This window comes from Mustelus asterias, chromosome 13, assembly GCF_964213995.1.
Source record: "Mustelus asterias chromosome 13, sMusAst1.hap1.1, whole genome shotgun sequence".
Lineage (NCBI taxonomy): Eukaryota > Metazoa > Chordata > Chondrichthyes > Carcharhiniformes > Triakidae > Mustelus > Mustelus asterias.
In genome coordinates, this window is record NC_135813.1 from 78,995,639 (window position 1) to 79,013,630 (window position 17,992).

The 17,992-nt window shown below is 40.1% G+C and overlaps 2 protein-coding genes across 2 annotated transcripts in view; one reads left to right on the forward strand and one right to left on the reverse strand.

Moving 5' to 3' along the window:
- Positions 1 to 1,907: 1,907 nt before the first annotated feature.
- Positions 1,908 to 3,522, forward strand: LOC144502785 (hydroxycarboxylic acid receptor 1-like). The gene has a single exon (XM_078227055.1). The coding sequence runs from the start codon at positions 1,928 to 1,930 to the stop codon at positions 2,879 to 2,881; it is 954 nt and encodes a 317-aa protein (XP_078083181.1). The 5' UTR covers positions 1,908 to 1,927; the 3' UTR covers positions 2,882 to 3,522.
- The window catches only part of kntc1 (kinetochore associated 1), a 122,381-nt gene continuing 107,901 nt past the window's right edge, over positions 3,513 to 17,992 (reverse strand). Inside the window, exons 57-64 of the mRNA XM_078227056.1 lie at positions 17,014 to 17,070; positions 13,056 to 13,110; positions 12,871 to 12,934; positions 10,748 to 10,877; positions 10,151 to 10,240; positions 9,382 to 9,527; positions 6,221 to 6,311; positions 3,513 to 4,761 (exon numbers count right to left, since the gene is read on the reverse strand). Of these exons, the coding sequence (XP_078083182.1) occupies positions 4,738 to 4,761; positions 6,221 to 6,311; positions 9,382 to 9,527; positions 10,151 to 10,240; positions 10,748 to 10,877; positions 12,871 to 12,934; positions 13,056 to 13,110; positions 17,014 to 17,070 (657 nt within the window). The 3' untranslated portion in view covers positions 3,513 to 4,737. The remainder of the gene's footprint in view (positions 4,762 to 6,220; positions 6,312 to 9,381; positions 9,528 to 10,150; positions 10,241 to 10,747; positions 10,878 to 12,870; positions 12,935 to 13,055; positions 13,111 to 17,013; positions 17,071 to 17,992) is intronic.

Below are 17,992 nucleotides of genomic sequence, written 5' to 3' on the forward strand. Positions count from 1 at the left end.
GTTATTCCATGACAGTAATATTCTTCAATACATCCCCAGTCTCTAACACACCCCCTTCCTTCTTGCAGGGAAAAGTAGTGTGGAACACAGGGCAGCAGATTGGGAAGCAATGGAGAACGAAGTCAACTGCATGCCCTCAGCCACCTCAAAGAAAATGAGCTTGCAATTGTGAAAAAAGGCAAAATAAAGGCTGAGATGACTGGCAACACTGGAGGTGTTGCAAGGTTTATTAATACCAAACCACTTTGTTCCTTCTGACTCCTTCACCCCACATGGTGTTGCTTTTTTTTCTTACCAAAAATGAATCTTTGGTTCAGGACGGGGGGGTGGCCTCAATGTTGACATTGGTTAGCTATATTTGTGTGGTAGTGAAAGTCAACATCACCACTATTTCATCTGAAAATACTGTATTTGCAATCATTTCCCCCCCTTTAAGGCTATTAATGCTACTACCAATTATTATGCTTCCTCTGAACAAAAAAAGCAATTTGGTCAGATTTCTCCACATCCTCCAAAGCTGTCCTCTTATCTGTTTTCCCCACTTCCTATTTTTATGTTCAGTGGTTTCCCAATGTTAAAAGTATATTATTTTCTTCCCTTTTCTCGAGGCAGCTACTTGGTATTTGAGGATAGTCTATAATGATGCCATGAAACTTGCAAGAGTTGATGATGAGCCCAGAATCAACTTGTTATGTCCTTTCCAAGACCATGGGAAACAGTTTCTCATCAGTTGACGGGCAATTCCCTGTTCCCTGGGACCCTCTGCAAACACCTCAAACCCACCGCTCCCCCGAACAGTCCCCCGAGCAATTCAATGGGTTTCCATGAGGGTTAATGTGCTCTACATTTCTGGAAAAGCTGAGCTCAATAGAGACAACAATAAATGCAGAGCAGTATTGAGACATGGCCATCTAACCATTTGGTTCAGTGTGGTAAATCAACAATCATTGCCACTCCAGGGAAGATGCCTCTATTTCTCTCTCCACAGATGTTGCACGACATGCTGAATATTTTCAATATTTTTATTTAAGTATACACCTCCAGGTGTTTTATAGAAAGCTAATTTTACTGATAAGAAATGCCAATAATGTGCAAGGCAGAATTTTCCTCTTTTTTGAAGATTCAGATGTTTTTCTCTCTCTCCAATCCTTCAGTACGGCTACTTTCTGTCTGTAACAAACACACCATAATCTTGGTTATCACTATAGAGTACCAGATCATTTCTTCTGAGCACGTCTCATGTTTGTGTACATTATTTTAATAGAAGTTTTAATCTGAGCTTCCAGGGAGAGGAAAGCCTAGGAATTGCATCCCAATTGCTCCATACCATTCTTATACAAATCCTGGTTACAGGTTGCAGAGCCAAATGGTTAGATGGCCAGAGGGAGATCAGTAAGTTTCTCCCTGTTCCAGCCTCCATGTCAAGTACATGACTCAGGATTTGGAGAGTCCTCCTCCAATATTCTGAAGTGAAGTAATAGAGATCTAAGATACATAGATCTTTACAAAAAGTGAGATTACAGATTCACCCAGATGCTGAGATGCTGAGCTTTTGCCTGTTGCACTTTTCAAAGAAACAAGAAAATTATTTTGAATTCATACATTAGTTATGTCACAATTTTACTATTGTATACAGTTCTGGACATTCTACTAAAGAGAGGATTTTAGAACCATATCAGATTTGTTCAATGAACCAGCACTATAGTAAAACCAGGAACAAGGTTCCAGTGATGAAGTATTTTAAAAAGGGGAAAGGGTTCTTAACTGACATGGAGTTGAACAGCATTTCACAATTATAGAATTTTGAATTTGCATCACGTCACACAATAAGGAACTTGTGAGGCAGCAGAACTATATATAAACTACTTTAGCTACTTTACCAGAGCATAAGATCTCTGACTATTGTTCTCAACACAAGTGTGCAACAATGAATAACTCAGATGAATTTGACGAAACAACACTGATACAGATTGCAGTGCCATTGCTGTTGGTGGAGTTCATCCTGGGATCAGTTGGCAATGCAATTGCTTTGTGGATCTTTTGCTTTCGGATGAAACCTTGGAAACCAAGTACTGTTTATTTGTTTAATCTGACGATAGCCGATTTTCTCCTGATGTGTTGCTTACCATTTCGTCTGGCCTACTACGTCAACCAAAAGCATTGGATCTTTGGAGATATTCCTTGTCGATTGCTGTTATTTATGGTGTCTTTGAATCGTGCAGGTAGCATTGCTTTTCTCACGCTTGTGGCAATAGATCGCTATTTTAAAGTTGTCCATCCGCACCATAAACTCAATTCTATGTCACAAAGATACGCTACGGTGGGAGTCATTTTTATATGGATTCTAATGATAGTAATGACCTCATATCTTCTCTTTGAAAAGCATGTATTTCAGCAGAAGAATCTTACTTACTGTGAGAGTTTCAACTTGTACGATTCTTCCAGTGCTGCAACTTGGCATGATGTATTTTTTGTTGTTGAGTTTGTGGCACCACTTTGTATCATCCTCTTTTGTACATTCTCAATCATTTTAAAACTTCAGAACAAGAAAAGCGAAAGTAGAAGAAAATATAAAAAGGCTATACATATTGTGATAACTGTTGCAATAGTGTTCATTCTCTGTTTCCTGCCTAGCAACATTGGGAGGTTAGTTGTGCTAGTAGCGCATTCAAGCAGGTTTGAAAATAGTGAGGCATACAAGGCTGCTATGGAGGGGTTTTATATTACGCTTTGTCTCACATACATCAACAGCATGCTCGATCCAATTGTCTATTACTTTTCAAGTTCAAGGTTTAAAAATGCTTTACAGCGAAAGAAATCACACAAGATGGAAATGAGAAAGACTGGAAACTCATCTGGCACTTCTGATACCAACAATTAACAGGTTTACACAAGGAAAAATATAAACAGGTCAACGGCAGCTTCAAATTATTTAGCATGGATAACAGACTTGCATTCAAACTCAGCTGCGTGGCTTTAAAAAGAAAATGCATTCCAGTGAGCATCTCTTGCGCTGATCATGAAGGTGGCATAATGCAATATACCCAACCAAGCCTCTGCTGGACATGTAGATCAAGGACCTGTGGAACATTGCACAATTGGTGCGAATGATGTACAAGCTGCAGCTGGGGACTGAACTGCGTCAGTTGCGTGGGCCATCTTCCGAAAGGTACACTTCATCTTCTCCCCTCCAGGCTCTTGTCTATTTCCACCTGGCTCAAGAATAGGTGGTCGGAGGGATCGCAGCATATTTTTTGCTCATGCACTGCTCTGCTCCACTATGTGTGACCAATCATGTGGCCCTTGTCTCGGTTGGACCAGGCAAGGCCCATATTATCTGTGTGCACAAATGTATGGAATTTTGTAATATTGCACGTTTCTGTAACGTACCCTGACCTGAGAAAGTGTGTATTTTGGTTTTCAACAGAAATTGCACAGAGTAAATGGAAAATTCCAAAAACTACCATCAACTGAACAACCCAAGTGTCAGAAAATTGAATCAAATTTTTGTTATAATCCTATTAAATATTTAATATGTAAATTGCTTCTGTACAGTTGCCATTGCAAATCGCGATAACTTCAAAATGCAGAACTGAAGCAGTAAAAGTAGATTTTAACATTGTAATTTGTTCTAGTTTGAGTGCATTAAACATTTATTGTGAGACAATACAGAAAGAGCTACTTTACAGTATTTTCTTTGTCAGAATGAAAACATGTATCTTTCCCATTTTATTGGTCTTAAACAGTTTCAGAAATTGTAAATAGTTTGTGTGCTCAATTAATTTAAACAATTAAAATTAGGTTGAATTGAAGATTTATGATTTTCCCATTTATATTCGTGCTAGCTGAACAATTGTGATCTGAATAACCTTTGGCAATCAATTAAAATATTCCAAATGTTAACGCAAGTTATTTTCCACATACTAGATAATGCACATTTCAAACTTTACACTTGGCTGGCCTATTCCAATGTCAAACAAACTGCAGATTGGGAGCAGTTCTATCCATCATTAAATGAATGGAATTTGTCTTCACAAATGATTAGCTGAGAGAAAGTTGGTAGATTTGCAATTATGAGGTTTCATAAACCTAAAGTTTTATAAGCAGCAGTTAGGCTGATTGACCACAAGTACATTAGCCTCTCAAGATGTCAGTTTTTGAGGAGCTGTTCTATACTTGCCATTAGGTCAATGTCATTAGGTACAATGTCCAGGTGACCACTGGTGATAGTGAATAATGCCTTTGTGGTTAAAGGCAGTATCAGTCAAGTCTGTCTCTGCCCATTCTTCAAGGGGGCTGCTGCTCACTTGATGGTAACCAGAAGTGGGAAACCTCAAATGATTTACCTCTCCCTGGTCTGAAAACAGAGACCAACTACATCATCAGTAACCAGTACCCAGCTGGGAATATTAAACTCAATAAAGAACACGGATAAACTCCAGCCTCATTTGTTCTGCAAGAACCAGCCCCATATCACTGAGTGCATTTACCCACTGATCATCAGGGGATGTCTAACCATCTGTTGTTGATAATCCCACATTTCAATTTTTTTTCCCATTGTGTGGTGAGACTACTGAAATAAATGATTAATACATATTTAGTATTAAAACATATACAAGGACGATTAAATACTAAAGTGGCAAAATGCTAATACAACTTTCAGTAAAGGTATCTTTCCATAGGAAGACAAAAAAATCTATTTTCTTTTAAAGTACGGTGTCGATGACTTTGGTTGTCCTACTTCCGTTCATGAAGAAACTCCTGGAGGAAATAAAGGAACAAAGATCAATAAGTTATGCAACACATTTAGGCTTAAAAAAAACTGAACTGAGAGTAGCCTCTTTCCAGAGATTTTCAGATCCATAGGTGACAGTCGCTTAATGAATTAGGTCTAAACTTTAAACTGAAAAAACAGATGAGTTAAAAGTTTCAGAAATTTGTTTCCCGACACAAGCCTATGCAGCTCTGTCTTTAATGCAAGCCAATCCAAGGAGGCGAGTCGCAACTTTAAATATGACTGTAAAACTAGGAAGATCAATCATTCAACTTTTGAACTTTTATTGCTGTTGGCTGGATTTCCTGAGGGGTGGATCATTCAGCAGCTTCCTCAAGAGGAGGATTTGGTAGATTCAGCAGGTAAACCGTCCTCACTTACCCCAGGATGCAGCTTTCCCCAGAAGCCTCCATGATTTGTTACATCACAGCATACAGAAAATCCCATATGGTGACCAATCAGCCCTCTGTGGGCCAGGTCAGTGAAAATTCTGTCCTGTGCATAATTTAGCTGTGCAGGGAACTACATTCCCCTGCATCTGAACCTATCCTTATCCTTTATACGGATATATGACTGGATGGACATTTTCCAAAATGAGTCATTGCATAGCACTTAAGCCAGGAATTCTGGATGACTTTTCCCTCTTTCAAGGATCAACCATTGAAGCTAACCGTTCCCACAGCTTCTCAGCTGATATCAGCTAATTCAGCACAGGCCAGGACTACGCCTTGAACCTGCGCTGTAACAATTTAACCATTTATGTAGCACTTTGAGCCTGGAGGGAGGCGTTCCCCTTCCTGTTTTCCATATCTCTCTCTACAACTACTTTTTAAAAACCTTTTTACCCCATTCTTAAAGTTACAAAGCCAATGCTCAGAGTGGGCCAGGAAGGGAATTCAAATTCCAATTGAATCCAATTCACAGTCTCCACAAGGGAGACAAATAAGATCCAAGCCGACAAGATGAGGCATTGCACCCCAACTTGGGCTTGATCTGAGACAAAAGGCTGATAAATGTCAGCTAATCACAGGGCACCCTGCTCTCTCCAACATGTACCACCCCTTCGTCAAGAGGTAATTTGTTCACATGCCTCTCCAAAGAGTACTCCCCAACTTCTGATCGGAAGTGTACACGAGTAGCTCAGGGTAACTGACCCCTTGGTCTTGGACCAGACCTCTTGGTCTCGCTCATTTTAATGATTGTAATGACTATAATTATAATAATTTTGAAATACTTAATGTCACAATGTCTTTTTCATTTACAAAAAAAATTGTGATACAAATACTATCGCTCCTAGGTACCTCCTGATACCCATGTTATCCTTTGATTTTACTGAATACTATCTTACGTCAATGTTGCACAACACGAAGATCTCACTCCTGAAAGTAGTGCATTTTAAGAAGAGAAACATTCCCAAAGTCCATTTCTCTCAGAAATATATCTTACTTTTAAAATTTCAGCAGGAGAAAGGTTTGATTTGATGGGTCTTCCTTCATGTGTTAGATATTCAGTTACCACAGAGATTGCATCATCCACGCTGCAAGAATAACACGGAATTACTTTAAATTACTGGGATATTAATGAAAAGAAATCACTAAGTGCATAAGCACACTTGACAATCAAATTACATATACACACCCTGACAAACAGCCAGTTAGATTATATCAAAGGCTGTAACATTTTTTTTGACCATTTATGGCATTCTGAAAGCATATTGGAGCAACAAAGCAGAAGTTGGGTACTGGCTCCACCCCACACAAAAGTAGGAAGAAAAAGGCAAGATTATGCTCATCTGATCTTTTACTGCGGAGTCTTAGGCCCCACTCTGGCCAATCTCTCAGATCACAGAATTGTTACGGTGCAAAAGGAGGTCGTTTCGCCCAAGGTGTCTACACTGGCTCTCCAAACGAACATCATGATTTAGTGCCATTTATTCCCCTGCCTTTTCCCTGTACCCCTGCCACTGTTTTTATTCAAATAATCGTCTAATGCCCACTTGAGTGCGTTGATTGAACCTACCTTTACCACACTTCCATGCAGTGCATTCCACACTTCAACCTCTCACTGGGCAAAAAAACTACTCTCTTGCATCACATTTGCTTCTTTTGCAAATCACTTTAATTCAGTCCCCTCATGTTCTTGATCCTTTTACGAGCGGGAACAGTTTCTCCCCGTCTACTCTGTCCAGCCCTGTCATGATTTTGACCATCTCTATCAAATCTCCTCTTGGCTGCCTTCTCTCCAAGGAAAATCTTATAACTAGAGTTGTGGAAAGATCTTAAAAATAAAAGGCAGGCAGAAGGTTTAAAGTTTACTTCTTTATTAGTCACTAGTAGACTTACATTAACACTGTAATGAAATTACTGTGAAAATCCCCTAGTCGTCACATTCCAGCGCCTGTTCGGGTACACCGAGGGAGAATTTAGCATGGCCAATTCACCTAACCAGCACGTCTTTCGGACTGTGGGGGGAAACTGGAGCACCTGGAGGAAACCCATGCAGACATAGGGAGAACGTGCAGACTCCGCAGTCACCCAAGCCGGGAATCAAACCCGGGTCCCTGGCGTTGTGAAGCAGCAGTGCTAACCACTGTATCACCGTGCCGCCCGAAGGGGCAAGTGAAAGGTGATTTAGAAATCTAAAAAGAGTTGAAGCAATAGGACTGTGTAGTGATTTGGATAAAGACAACCAGAATGAGCCATTAAAGGACGGAGAGTTCAACAGTAATTGTGTATCAGCAAATAAGTTCCATACAAAGGATATTAGCCAAAAAATAAAATTAAAAGCTCTTTAGCTGAGTGTGCAAAGCAGTCATAATAGGATGAGTGACCAAGCAGCACAAATATAGATCAACAGTTTAGATTTAATCAATAGCAGAGATACAATTACAAAATGACCAAATTTGGAGAATAAATACTGCAGGGTACACAACATTTCAAAAAGACACAATTACTGTTAAACTCTCTGTCCCTTATTGCTTCATTCGGGTTGTTTTTATCTAAATCAGTACAAGACTCTATTCAACTCTTAGATTTCTAAATCTCCTTTCACTTCTGCCTGCTCGATATCGTGAAATACTTAAATAAAAAACTACCATGGAATCTACAATTATGGATCATAATGATAATACTAAGTCCAGTAAGAAATTCAGGAGAAACATCTTTACTAGTGGTCAGAATGCGAAACTTGAGACCACATGGTGTAGTGGAGATGAATAGAAAGATACATTTAAGGAGAAACTAGGTAAAGTGCATGGGAAAGGAAGAAAAGGATATTTTGACACGGGAAAGTATGGTGGAAGGAGGCTCACGTGAAGCATAAACACGGGCATAGATCTGTTGAGTTGAATGGTCTGTTTCAGTGCTATAAAATTTATACCTCAGATACCTTTCAATATTCCTGCCATCAAAAATGTATTCAATCACTCTCAATATCCTCCACTTTCAATGCCTTCCAGAAGAAGCTTTTCACATTCACCAGCATCTGCATTAAGTAGTTGTACCATATATGAATTCATATTTTCCTGCCTAAGTTTGAATCTATGTTCTTTTATCCTAGAGTTTGTGTTAATACGGATCATTATTCTGGGATCCAGTTTATCTATTCCCTTGAACAGCTTAAATATACCACAAAATGAAGGTTAATTCCATGTCATTTTTCAAAATAAACATCATAGTATTAGCTCATACACCCAATCCCAACGGATCAAAATTGTTGTCACCCTACATGTCCCAGTGCCAGGATTTCCCCCGTGATTTAGCGTCTGCAACCACACATGATACTCCAAAATGAAGGTGGACCAGTATCTCCTCGGAGTTACCCATCAAGTCCGGGAACATCCCATCTTTCAAAGAAATAGGCTTTACAAAGTGCAACTGTGCTTTTGGTTTAGAAGAGTTTTATAAAAAGGTGTATTATTGGGTAGCTTTCAGTTAGATTACTGTATTCAGCATTCAGTGTCCTACTTCATGAGGGACGTTATAGAAAAAGCAAAGAAGAGATTCAGTAGGATACTAATGATGAGGTTTACATTTTGAGGGGAGACTAGATAAGCTAAGATGTTGCATTAAAAAACAATGAAACTAATGCTCAAAATTCTGGTCAAGTGGGGAACAATTGCGGCTGCTGCTGGTCAAAGAGATGGAAACCACCAGACATAAAATTAAAATCATCTTCAAAGATTGAAGATAGATATGTGTTTCCTTTTATGCTAATGGGTTAGAAGGCTAATGAGCGTCCCAAAATAAATACAGATAGAAGAACAATAGTTTTAAAAAGAAAAATTGAAGAGAATTGGACACAAATATAATGGGCCAAATGATTACAATCTGATCTAAAATTCTACAATACTGTGCTGTAGAGTTGGAGTGATTGTCCTTAAATTATCCCTCCCTCCTTTGACTCAGAGCATCCACCGAGACGGAAAGATTTCAAGATCAGGAGTCACATACAGATTAAACAAAAAACATCTGCAGGAGACGGGCAAAAGAAAATACAAAAACAAATAATTGGAACCATTATTTATAGCAAGTCAAATGAAATCAATCTGTTTTAACTGACAGGTGGATTCATTTATGCAGTGCCACTCTGTTTAAAAACAAACTTACCAGCTCCTGTCTACAAGATAATTTGCTAATTCTTCCACTCGTTTATTGTCAATCATGTGTTGCTTCAGAAAAGGGAAGAATTTTGTCCCAATAAGTTTCTCGTACTGTCTTTTGTCTGCAATGCTGTCCAAGGCCAATTCTTTAATCTTCAGAGATTAAAACAAAATTTTGTGACATATTAGCACTTTTTTAAAATGTAAGAACCATCTGCGTTGACAGGTACATTCTTGAAGTAAGCTTATAAACATCCCATTTTTGTCCCACAAATATTAAATGCAATTCTTTAACAAAGCCAAAATGTTGAAGTCAATTAACATAACAATTCTGATGAAAAGTCATCAACTTGAAACATTCATACTCTTTCTATCTCCACATATGCTGTCTGACCCATGTGTTGGACTGATCTTGCCCATACAAGTGTTCTGCTTGCTGGTTCTTACTTGAGTCTGTTTGACTATTTGCTAACTTGGTCCAAGTCTTAACTTTTAATTCCTTCATTGGTCCACTGTCAAGTATTTCCCATTAATGCTTTTGATATTTTTCAAAGATTAGTTCACTCACCATGAGGACTAATCTACTAGAAACAGCATAATAATCATATTGTGACCATACATCCAAAAAAAACAAAGTATGGATTAAAATGTTTGTTCAGTTAATTTTTCAGGTTTTAAGCATAGTGTCTAAAATGTTGACATTTTTCTGTTTATGGGTGCAGTATTATCAGTGTTATAGCACATTGTTTTTGTTACTGTACAATAAGCCACTTTACCTTGCATGCATAGCCTGCAACCTCGCCTGTTGTCATGTGATCGATAACTTGCTGCAAAAGGATCACGGGATCAACTGACGAAAGGAACCCCTGAGACCAAATAAAATATATTAAACAAATTGACTTTAAAACAATAAAATGTTCATAGGACTGTCATAGCAAGGCCAGCATTTATTGCCCACTCCCAGTTGTCCACGAGAAGGTGATGGGGAGCCACCTCCCTGCTGCAGTCCATGGAGTAGGTATACCTATTGTGCTCTTAGAGAGCAGTTGAACACTACACTTCCTATAATATTAGCAGGTAAATGCCTGAAGCTTAGCTTGTTCGCACCTTAATATTTATAACCTAGAGATAGGATCACATATTAATTCTATTACTTTAATCAAATAGAAATATAAAATTCACTACTTAACAGCTCTGGTCTACATCAAGTAAATATATTGAAATATTAAGGATGCCATCATATTAATTTGATCAGTTCTACATGCAGATATTTTGTCCTTTACTGAAACTTAATATACCTCTGATTTAGTTGCCACTACTGGAAAACAAGCTCATGCTTACTATAGCAAAACCACCATGTCAAAACCACGTACCTGTATTTGTTGTTTCTTTTTCTCAGAATAAGGGATAAGAAGCAGACAACCCAGTGCAAATGCCAGCAGCTCCAGCTGCACGTATTGCTTTGCAATGCCAATAAGGTCAAGGTCAAGTAGAATAGGACATCTTCAGGGTCAGAAAATAAAATGGTGTGAGCAGCATTTTAAATACTGTGCAAATTAGAACATTTCTATTTTCCTCAAAGAGGCTATTTTTTAAAAATTCATTCATGAGACATGGGCGTCACTGGCTGGCAGCGTTTATTGCCCACCACTAGTTGCCCGAGGGCAGTTGAGAGTCAACAACATTGCTGTGGCTCTGGAGTCACATGTAGGTCAGGCCAGGTAAGGATGACAGATTTCCCTCCCCAAACGACATTAATGAACCAGGTGGGTTTTTCCAACAATTGACAATGGTTTCATGGTCATCAGTAGATTCTTAATTCCAGGTATTTTTTATTGAATTCAAATTCCACCAACTGCCATGACGGGATTCGAACCCAGATCCACCAGAACATTAGCGGAGTTTCTGGGTTAATAGTCTAGCAATAATACCACTCGGCCATCGCCTCCCATAACAATGCCAAGAAATGAAAGCAAAATGACAAAGTCAAAACTGACACATTCCTCCATGTACTTTATCATTTGCTGTTTACATATTACAACAGACTTCCTGTAGACGCAAAACTCCATGTAAATATTTATACATTTTAAAAAAATATTTATCCAAAAGAAAGGTTATCATGCCAACTGAAAGCTGCTAACAGTGGAGTTACGTGTAGATGGACTGAAGAATTACTGAATCTAATGTTCAATAATTGACCAAATCTTGAAAAGCTTGGTCGAGATAAAATAGGACATCTTTAAAGTCAAAAATTAAAAGTATGAGCAGTTTTTTAAAAATGAACATAATTAAACCAAAATTAATAATCACCCTTATGTGCTTTTAATCATTAAAGAAACATATACAGCAAAGAGAGGATATTGTCTCTCACACCTTTGGGACATCTTTGGTTTCACAGTCAATAATTTAAAGAATAGTCACAGTTAGAATGTAGGCAAATGTTGCAGCTAATTTGTATGTAAAGTTCCCATAAACAACAAACTAGATACACAACCAATAGTCAGTAATGAATCTTTCATTTAAAGATAAATGTCAGCTAATGTCTGTTCTTCAAATAGAAATAAAGATTTTTTTTGTTAAATTGATAGTTTTCCATTTCACTGTTTACCACACATCACAACAAGACCCAAAATCCAGTACCGCACTGGATAATAATCCTTCTACATATTATCAACGGTAATTGTAATCAGTGCTTCCTTTCGCAAGGATAATGAAGGGATATTACAAACAGTGGGGGAATAAAAGGATAGAGCTATGAGATAATGCACAGCAGCACATACCTTTGCCTTCAGGATAACAAAGACAGAACCACACAGCATATGGGGTCCCTGGTGGAGTCATATAGAACCAAGCAGGACCTGATTCAGTGCCCCAAGACACCCCACCCCCGCCCCCCTTATTTATTCTTTTTATAAATAAAGAAAATTTTAACTTTTGAGTGGCACGGTGGCACAGTGGTTAACACTGCTGCCTCACAGCACCAGGGACCCAGGTTCAATTCCAGGCTTCGGTTACTGTGTGGAGTTTGCACATTCTCCTCATGTCTGCGTGTGTCTGGATGCTTTGGTTTCCTCTCACAGTCCAAATATGTATGGGTTAGGTGGATTGGCCATGCTAAATTGCCCCTTAGTGTCAGGGTAAATGTATGGGGTTATGGGGATAGGGCTTGTGTGGGATTCTGTTTGGTGCAGACTCGATGGGCTGAATTGCCTCCCTCTGCGCTGAGGTTATATGATTCTATAAATATGTTCATTTACCTGCTACCTGCTGCATCCTGAATGTCAGTCTCAAGATACTTTTCATTAGTTTCAAACTAATCCCTGCAAGTTTCCCCTCTGTGGAAAGTTGGGTAGGTTTCATAAATATCCAATAAATCTTTAAGAGTCTACAAATCTTTAGAACTGATTTCCTACAAATTTCTGGGATAAACCAGTACTACAGGGCGGATACAAGTTATTTAGCTACTTGTTAGAAGATTTTACTTGGCAGCACTTACTTGATCAACAGCACAAATGACTGATAACAAGCCTCCAATTGCTTTGGACTTGGAGGACACGAAGCTGGATAAAATAAATAAAAAACAGAAATCTAGTTGATGGGGTGCACATCCTCTGCTGGACTGCCACTCAAATTAATTTTAAAAAGCTATTAAAAAAAAGGATTTAAAAAATCCTTACATACCTGAAAGGAAAGGTGCAAGAATGACACTACGCCATGCTCTGGTAAAATTTGGAATCTGCACAACATAAATTTATGATTTTTAAACATCAACCAGAACAGTGGAAAAGCAAAACAAAGCTTTTATTGAGTTGGGCAGAGTTTATAATTTGAGAAACAAAAGCTTTCATAGAGCAAAAACAAATCAGTCTTTTGAGCGTGCTTCAGGACTGACAAATACTCCTCTGTTAAAAACATCATATTCAAATTACACTCAGCAACTACAGGTACCTAATATCCTGGTCATCTAGAACATAAATAACACATTATTACATTTCATGCTTAATTTGCATGGCTAAATTATTGCCGTTTCCTTCTGCTTCTAACTCTCGAGTGAAAAGCAAGGTTGGGGAGGGGGGGGGCGCAGAATGGCTGTTCGAGCAAGGGAGATGTGTGGATATGCAAAAGCAAGTGGAAACAGAAGAGGTAGAGGAAAATAACAAAAATAGAATGTGAATGCATGCAAGAGAACAAGCCTATGGATTAGACAGAAAGTAGGCAGGAGCTACATGAACATACTAGAGGGAAAGCAGGGAAGAGAGGCAAGTTATGCTTATTGAGATTATGCCTATGTGCATATTGGTAGCTGGCTGCTTTATCAATTCAGTTGCTTGGGAGCTAACGTGGCTGTGTCAGATGGTTGTATATGCAAACACAAGAACAAGATTTGGCTCCTAATCCAAACTGAAAGCCCAATGCAGTACACAGAGAATGCTGTTATTTTCAAACAATGCTGCCCTTCAAATAAAGCAGTAACTGAGATCCCATCTTCAGATAAATAACCCTTTGCACCAAAGTTCTCCTGGTATCCTGGCCAACATCCTGGTGTCCATACTTAATGGCAGTAATTGCACATAATTTCTTCAGTTAGTTTGGCTTGATAAGACAGTAAAAGATGTCATTTAGTGGACTGCTGGTGTTTGCAGTCAAAACAAAAACTAAATCACACAATCAATTCTGGCTCCTGTGCTTACTACACAATTAATATTTAGATTAAATCTTACTTGAGAAAAAGCATTTATATATCAGCGGGTCATCTAATGCTTGAGTAGTCTTCATCTAACAGATCACCATGAGCGCTATTTCTGCATCTCCCCAGCTAATTTTCTCTCCTTTCTTTTTAAGGCACAACTCTCTTTGTAGAGTGTAGTTCTGCAGATGCCAGGTACTATCCAGGACTTCCTTCGTAGAGTGCAGCTCTGCAGATGGCAGGTGCTATAGCGGATAATTTTCCAGAGGCTATTATTCACATGCATCTTGGCATTACATTTCACAGGGTATTTAAACAAGAGGACATCACGCAGAGCCTGCATCTGTCCTCATTCAACATTCAAACACACGAACTTCCAGCAGGATTTGTACGGCGTACTGAGAATAAGGGGGAGATTGTACCAAAAAATAAGTGCCGAATGAGCATGAAAACAGGAGAGAATCGCACCCATTTTTTGGGTGACCTCTCAGATGCAATCGTACAGCACTTAATGCAAAAAAAGAGATGAAATGTGATTCACGCCAGTAGGGGGGAGTTGGCGGAATCTACTCTCACTGGGAAGCCAGTTTATGACTGCGAGGGGCGCTGTTGCAGGTGCTCCTTAATCTCTCACAACAAAAACATAAAATGCTGGAAAATCTCAGCAGGTCTGACAGTATCTGTGGAGAGAGAATAGAGCCAACGTTTCAAGTCTGGATGACCCTTCGTCAGCTCTGACTGCCATGGTGCCAGACTGATACTGCCCCTCTGCTCCCAATGACCCGGGGACCTCAATGGCCTCTGGTCTCACCGGCGAGGCATCACATCAGGTCCCCGTTGCTAGGGACTACACGTGATCCTCGCCGATGAGCACCTTCACCGGCGAGGCCATTAGATCGGGCCGATAAGGTTGCGAGAGATGAGAAATAGGGTGCGAACCTGGTTTTTTGCCTCTCTCGTGACCGTACCAACTCGCCAAGCTGATCAATGAGCCGGTAAGATGACCCCCCAAATTTTTTTTTAAAAATCTCTCCCTAATATAGGGAGACAGAGCTTAATTGTAGAAACCCTACCACTGAAAATAATTAATTCAGATCAGACTATGGACCAAAATTGCTATCTTTTGGATTTGTAAGCAGGCAGATGCAGCAGATGGTGAAAGCAACAAATCGTACGTTGGTCTTCATAGCGAGAGGATTCGAGTACAGGAGCAGAAATGTCTTGCAGCAATTATACAGGGCCTTGGTGAGGCCACACTTGGAATATTGCATGCAGTTTTAGTTTTATCTGAGGAAGGGTGTTCTTGCTATGGATTGCAGCGAAGTTTTACCAGACTGATTACTGGAATGGCGGGTTTGACATATGAGAAGAAATTAAGTCGATTAGAGTTTTATAGATTCCTAATGAGATTTCCCAACGTTAGCGAATATAAAAGGGCTGGACAGGGTAGATGCAGAAAAAATGTTCCCGATGCAGAAAAAATGTTCCCGATGGTGGGGGAGTTCGGAACCAGAGAGCACAGTCTGAGGACTCGGAGTAAACCATTTAGGACTGAGGTGAGAAATTTCTTCGCCCAGAGAGTGGTGAGCCTGTGAAATTCTCTACTCTTTCTGTACAGAAAGCAATTGAGGTCAAAGCATTGTTTGTTTTCAAGGAGTTAGATACAGCTCTTGGCCCAAAGGATATGGGGGAAACTGGGTACAGGTTACTGAGTTATGATCAGCCATGGTCATAATGAATGCCAGGGTAGGCTCAAAGGAGCAAATGGTCGGCTCCTGCTCCTATTTTCTGTGTTAGCTATTCACTAAATGAATCTCAAGTAACCGCAGCCATGCTTCACCATGCTTCATTGGCATAAGTAAAATGGAAAACAAGACTTTGAGTATGTAAATTCTAAGCTTTTTGCTAACCCACCTCTGTAGAAGTTATGGAATTATAAATTTTGGCAACAGATAGAGAGCAGATATGGTAGAAAAATCAGGACAGAAATGCTATATTTATTAGCTACTGATAGCTCCAAAGGAATAACTTTGTAGGACTTGCATTGCAAGTTTATAATGATTCACTTGACACAGGTCAAATATCCTACAGAAGACAACCACGTCCATTGAGAGAACATGAAATATAACATCAGGTCCCACATACATTCAGGTGTCATGAGGAAATTGGATTATACTCTTAGAATTTTTGTGGACTAATCATGCTGCGAACTGCATCGGGTTTGTTGGAAAGGCAGATCAAATAACTTTTCCTCAATCAACACTTTATGCAACATGTTATGCAAGCCCCAAATTGTTTGTTCTTTCTGTCAGTCTTTCTGTAGCTAACAAGAACACAAATTAAAATAATTATTGCATTTCATAGAATCTCTACAGTGCAGAAGGAGGCCAATCAACCCATCAAGTCTGCACTGACAACAATCCCACCCTATCCCTGTAGCCCCATGTATTTACCCTGCTGATCCCATGATATTAAAGGGCAAGTTTGCATGGCCAATCCACCTAACCTGCACATCTTTGGAGTGGGAGGAAACCGGAACACCCAGAGGAAACCCACGCAGACACGGGGAGAATGTGCAAACTCCACACAGATAGTGACCCAAGGCCAGAATTGACTGGGTCCCTGGCAACAGTGCTAACCACTGTGCCACCGTGCCACAATAACAGAGCTGGAGCATAACGACAAAGTGACTTGAGAAATGGGTCAATGATGAGTTAATGTTATCTTTCAGATCTGCAGTACCAGTGCCATATTTATATTATTAAGGAAAGAACAATGGAAATGTCCTCGCTGTATTATCATAGTGTATAAAAGTATCAGCGATCCATTATGGTTACGGGGATAGAGCCTGGGTAGGATTGTTGTCGGTACAGACTCGATGGGCCGAATGGCCTCTTTCTGCACTGTAGGGATTCTATGATTCAACAGTTTGCAGAGAAAAATAGTACATACCTGCCACAAAGCGAGTATTGCAGTCATTGCTACTAGAACTTTCCTCAAGTAGTTGGCCTATAACATACAAACATGCTTTATTCTGTACATTGCTTCATTTTTCATTTAAGCAGAAGTGTATATTTAGCAATACAAACAATACCGAATTCTGAAGACAAACTATAAGTTCCAAAGTTTCTGAATAATAAAAAGTAAGAATCAAATTACTTTGGCTCTAGATATCCCTACCTGCCGCTGAGATCATCTGGTCCTGTCGAAAGTCAATGGACTTTTGGACGGACTGCTGCAACCCCGCGGCAGGGCCGGAAAATCCCAGCCAAAAATTTACAATTACTCCTCCATTATTTTTAAAGTTTATTTATTAGTGTCAATCCCTGTGTCACCACACTCCGGTGCATGTTCAGGTACACTGAGGGAGAATTTAGCATGGCCAATGCACCTAACCAGTGCCAGCTTAGTCCCCTGGCATGGCCCAAGGGGCAAACTGGCAATGCCCAAGGGGCACCTTGGCACTGCCCACCAGGCATTGGGCAGTGCCATGGGGGCAGGGTCCCACTGCCACTCTGCACTTGGGATGGCTGGGGGATTGGGGGGGGGGGAAGGTGTTCAGGGCTGGCCATCCAGGGTTGGGGTGGGGGGGGGTAGTGTGTGAAGTGTAAAGATCGGGGCTGGCTGGAGGTGGGGGGAGGCCAGCAATTGGGTGGTGGGTTTGGGGGAGGGGGTGGTCAAGGCGAGCGATTGGGTTTGTGGGGCTGGCAGCGATCTGGAGGCCAGCAATGCGGGCCACTGCACACAGGCCGATCTCCGCTGACAGATCAGCGCATTTGCACTGGCTCGCTCAGCACTATACTGATGGCCTCTCGGGCAGGAAATGCCCCGCCCCCAGATTTTCAGAGTAAATCATGCTGAGGCATTCTGTGATACAGTGTCAAAGATTCATTCTGGAAATCACGCTAAAAAGCTAGCAGGATTTATTCCC

Bases quoted from the DNA above. Each gene is read 5' to 3' on its own strand.
- LOC144502785 (XM_078227055.1), top strand. From the start codon at position 1,928: ATGAATAACTCAGATGAATTTGACGAAACAACACTGATACAGATTGCA.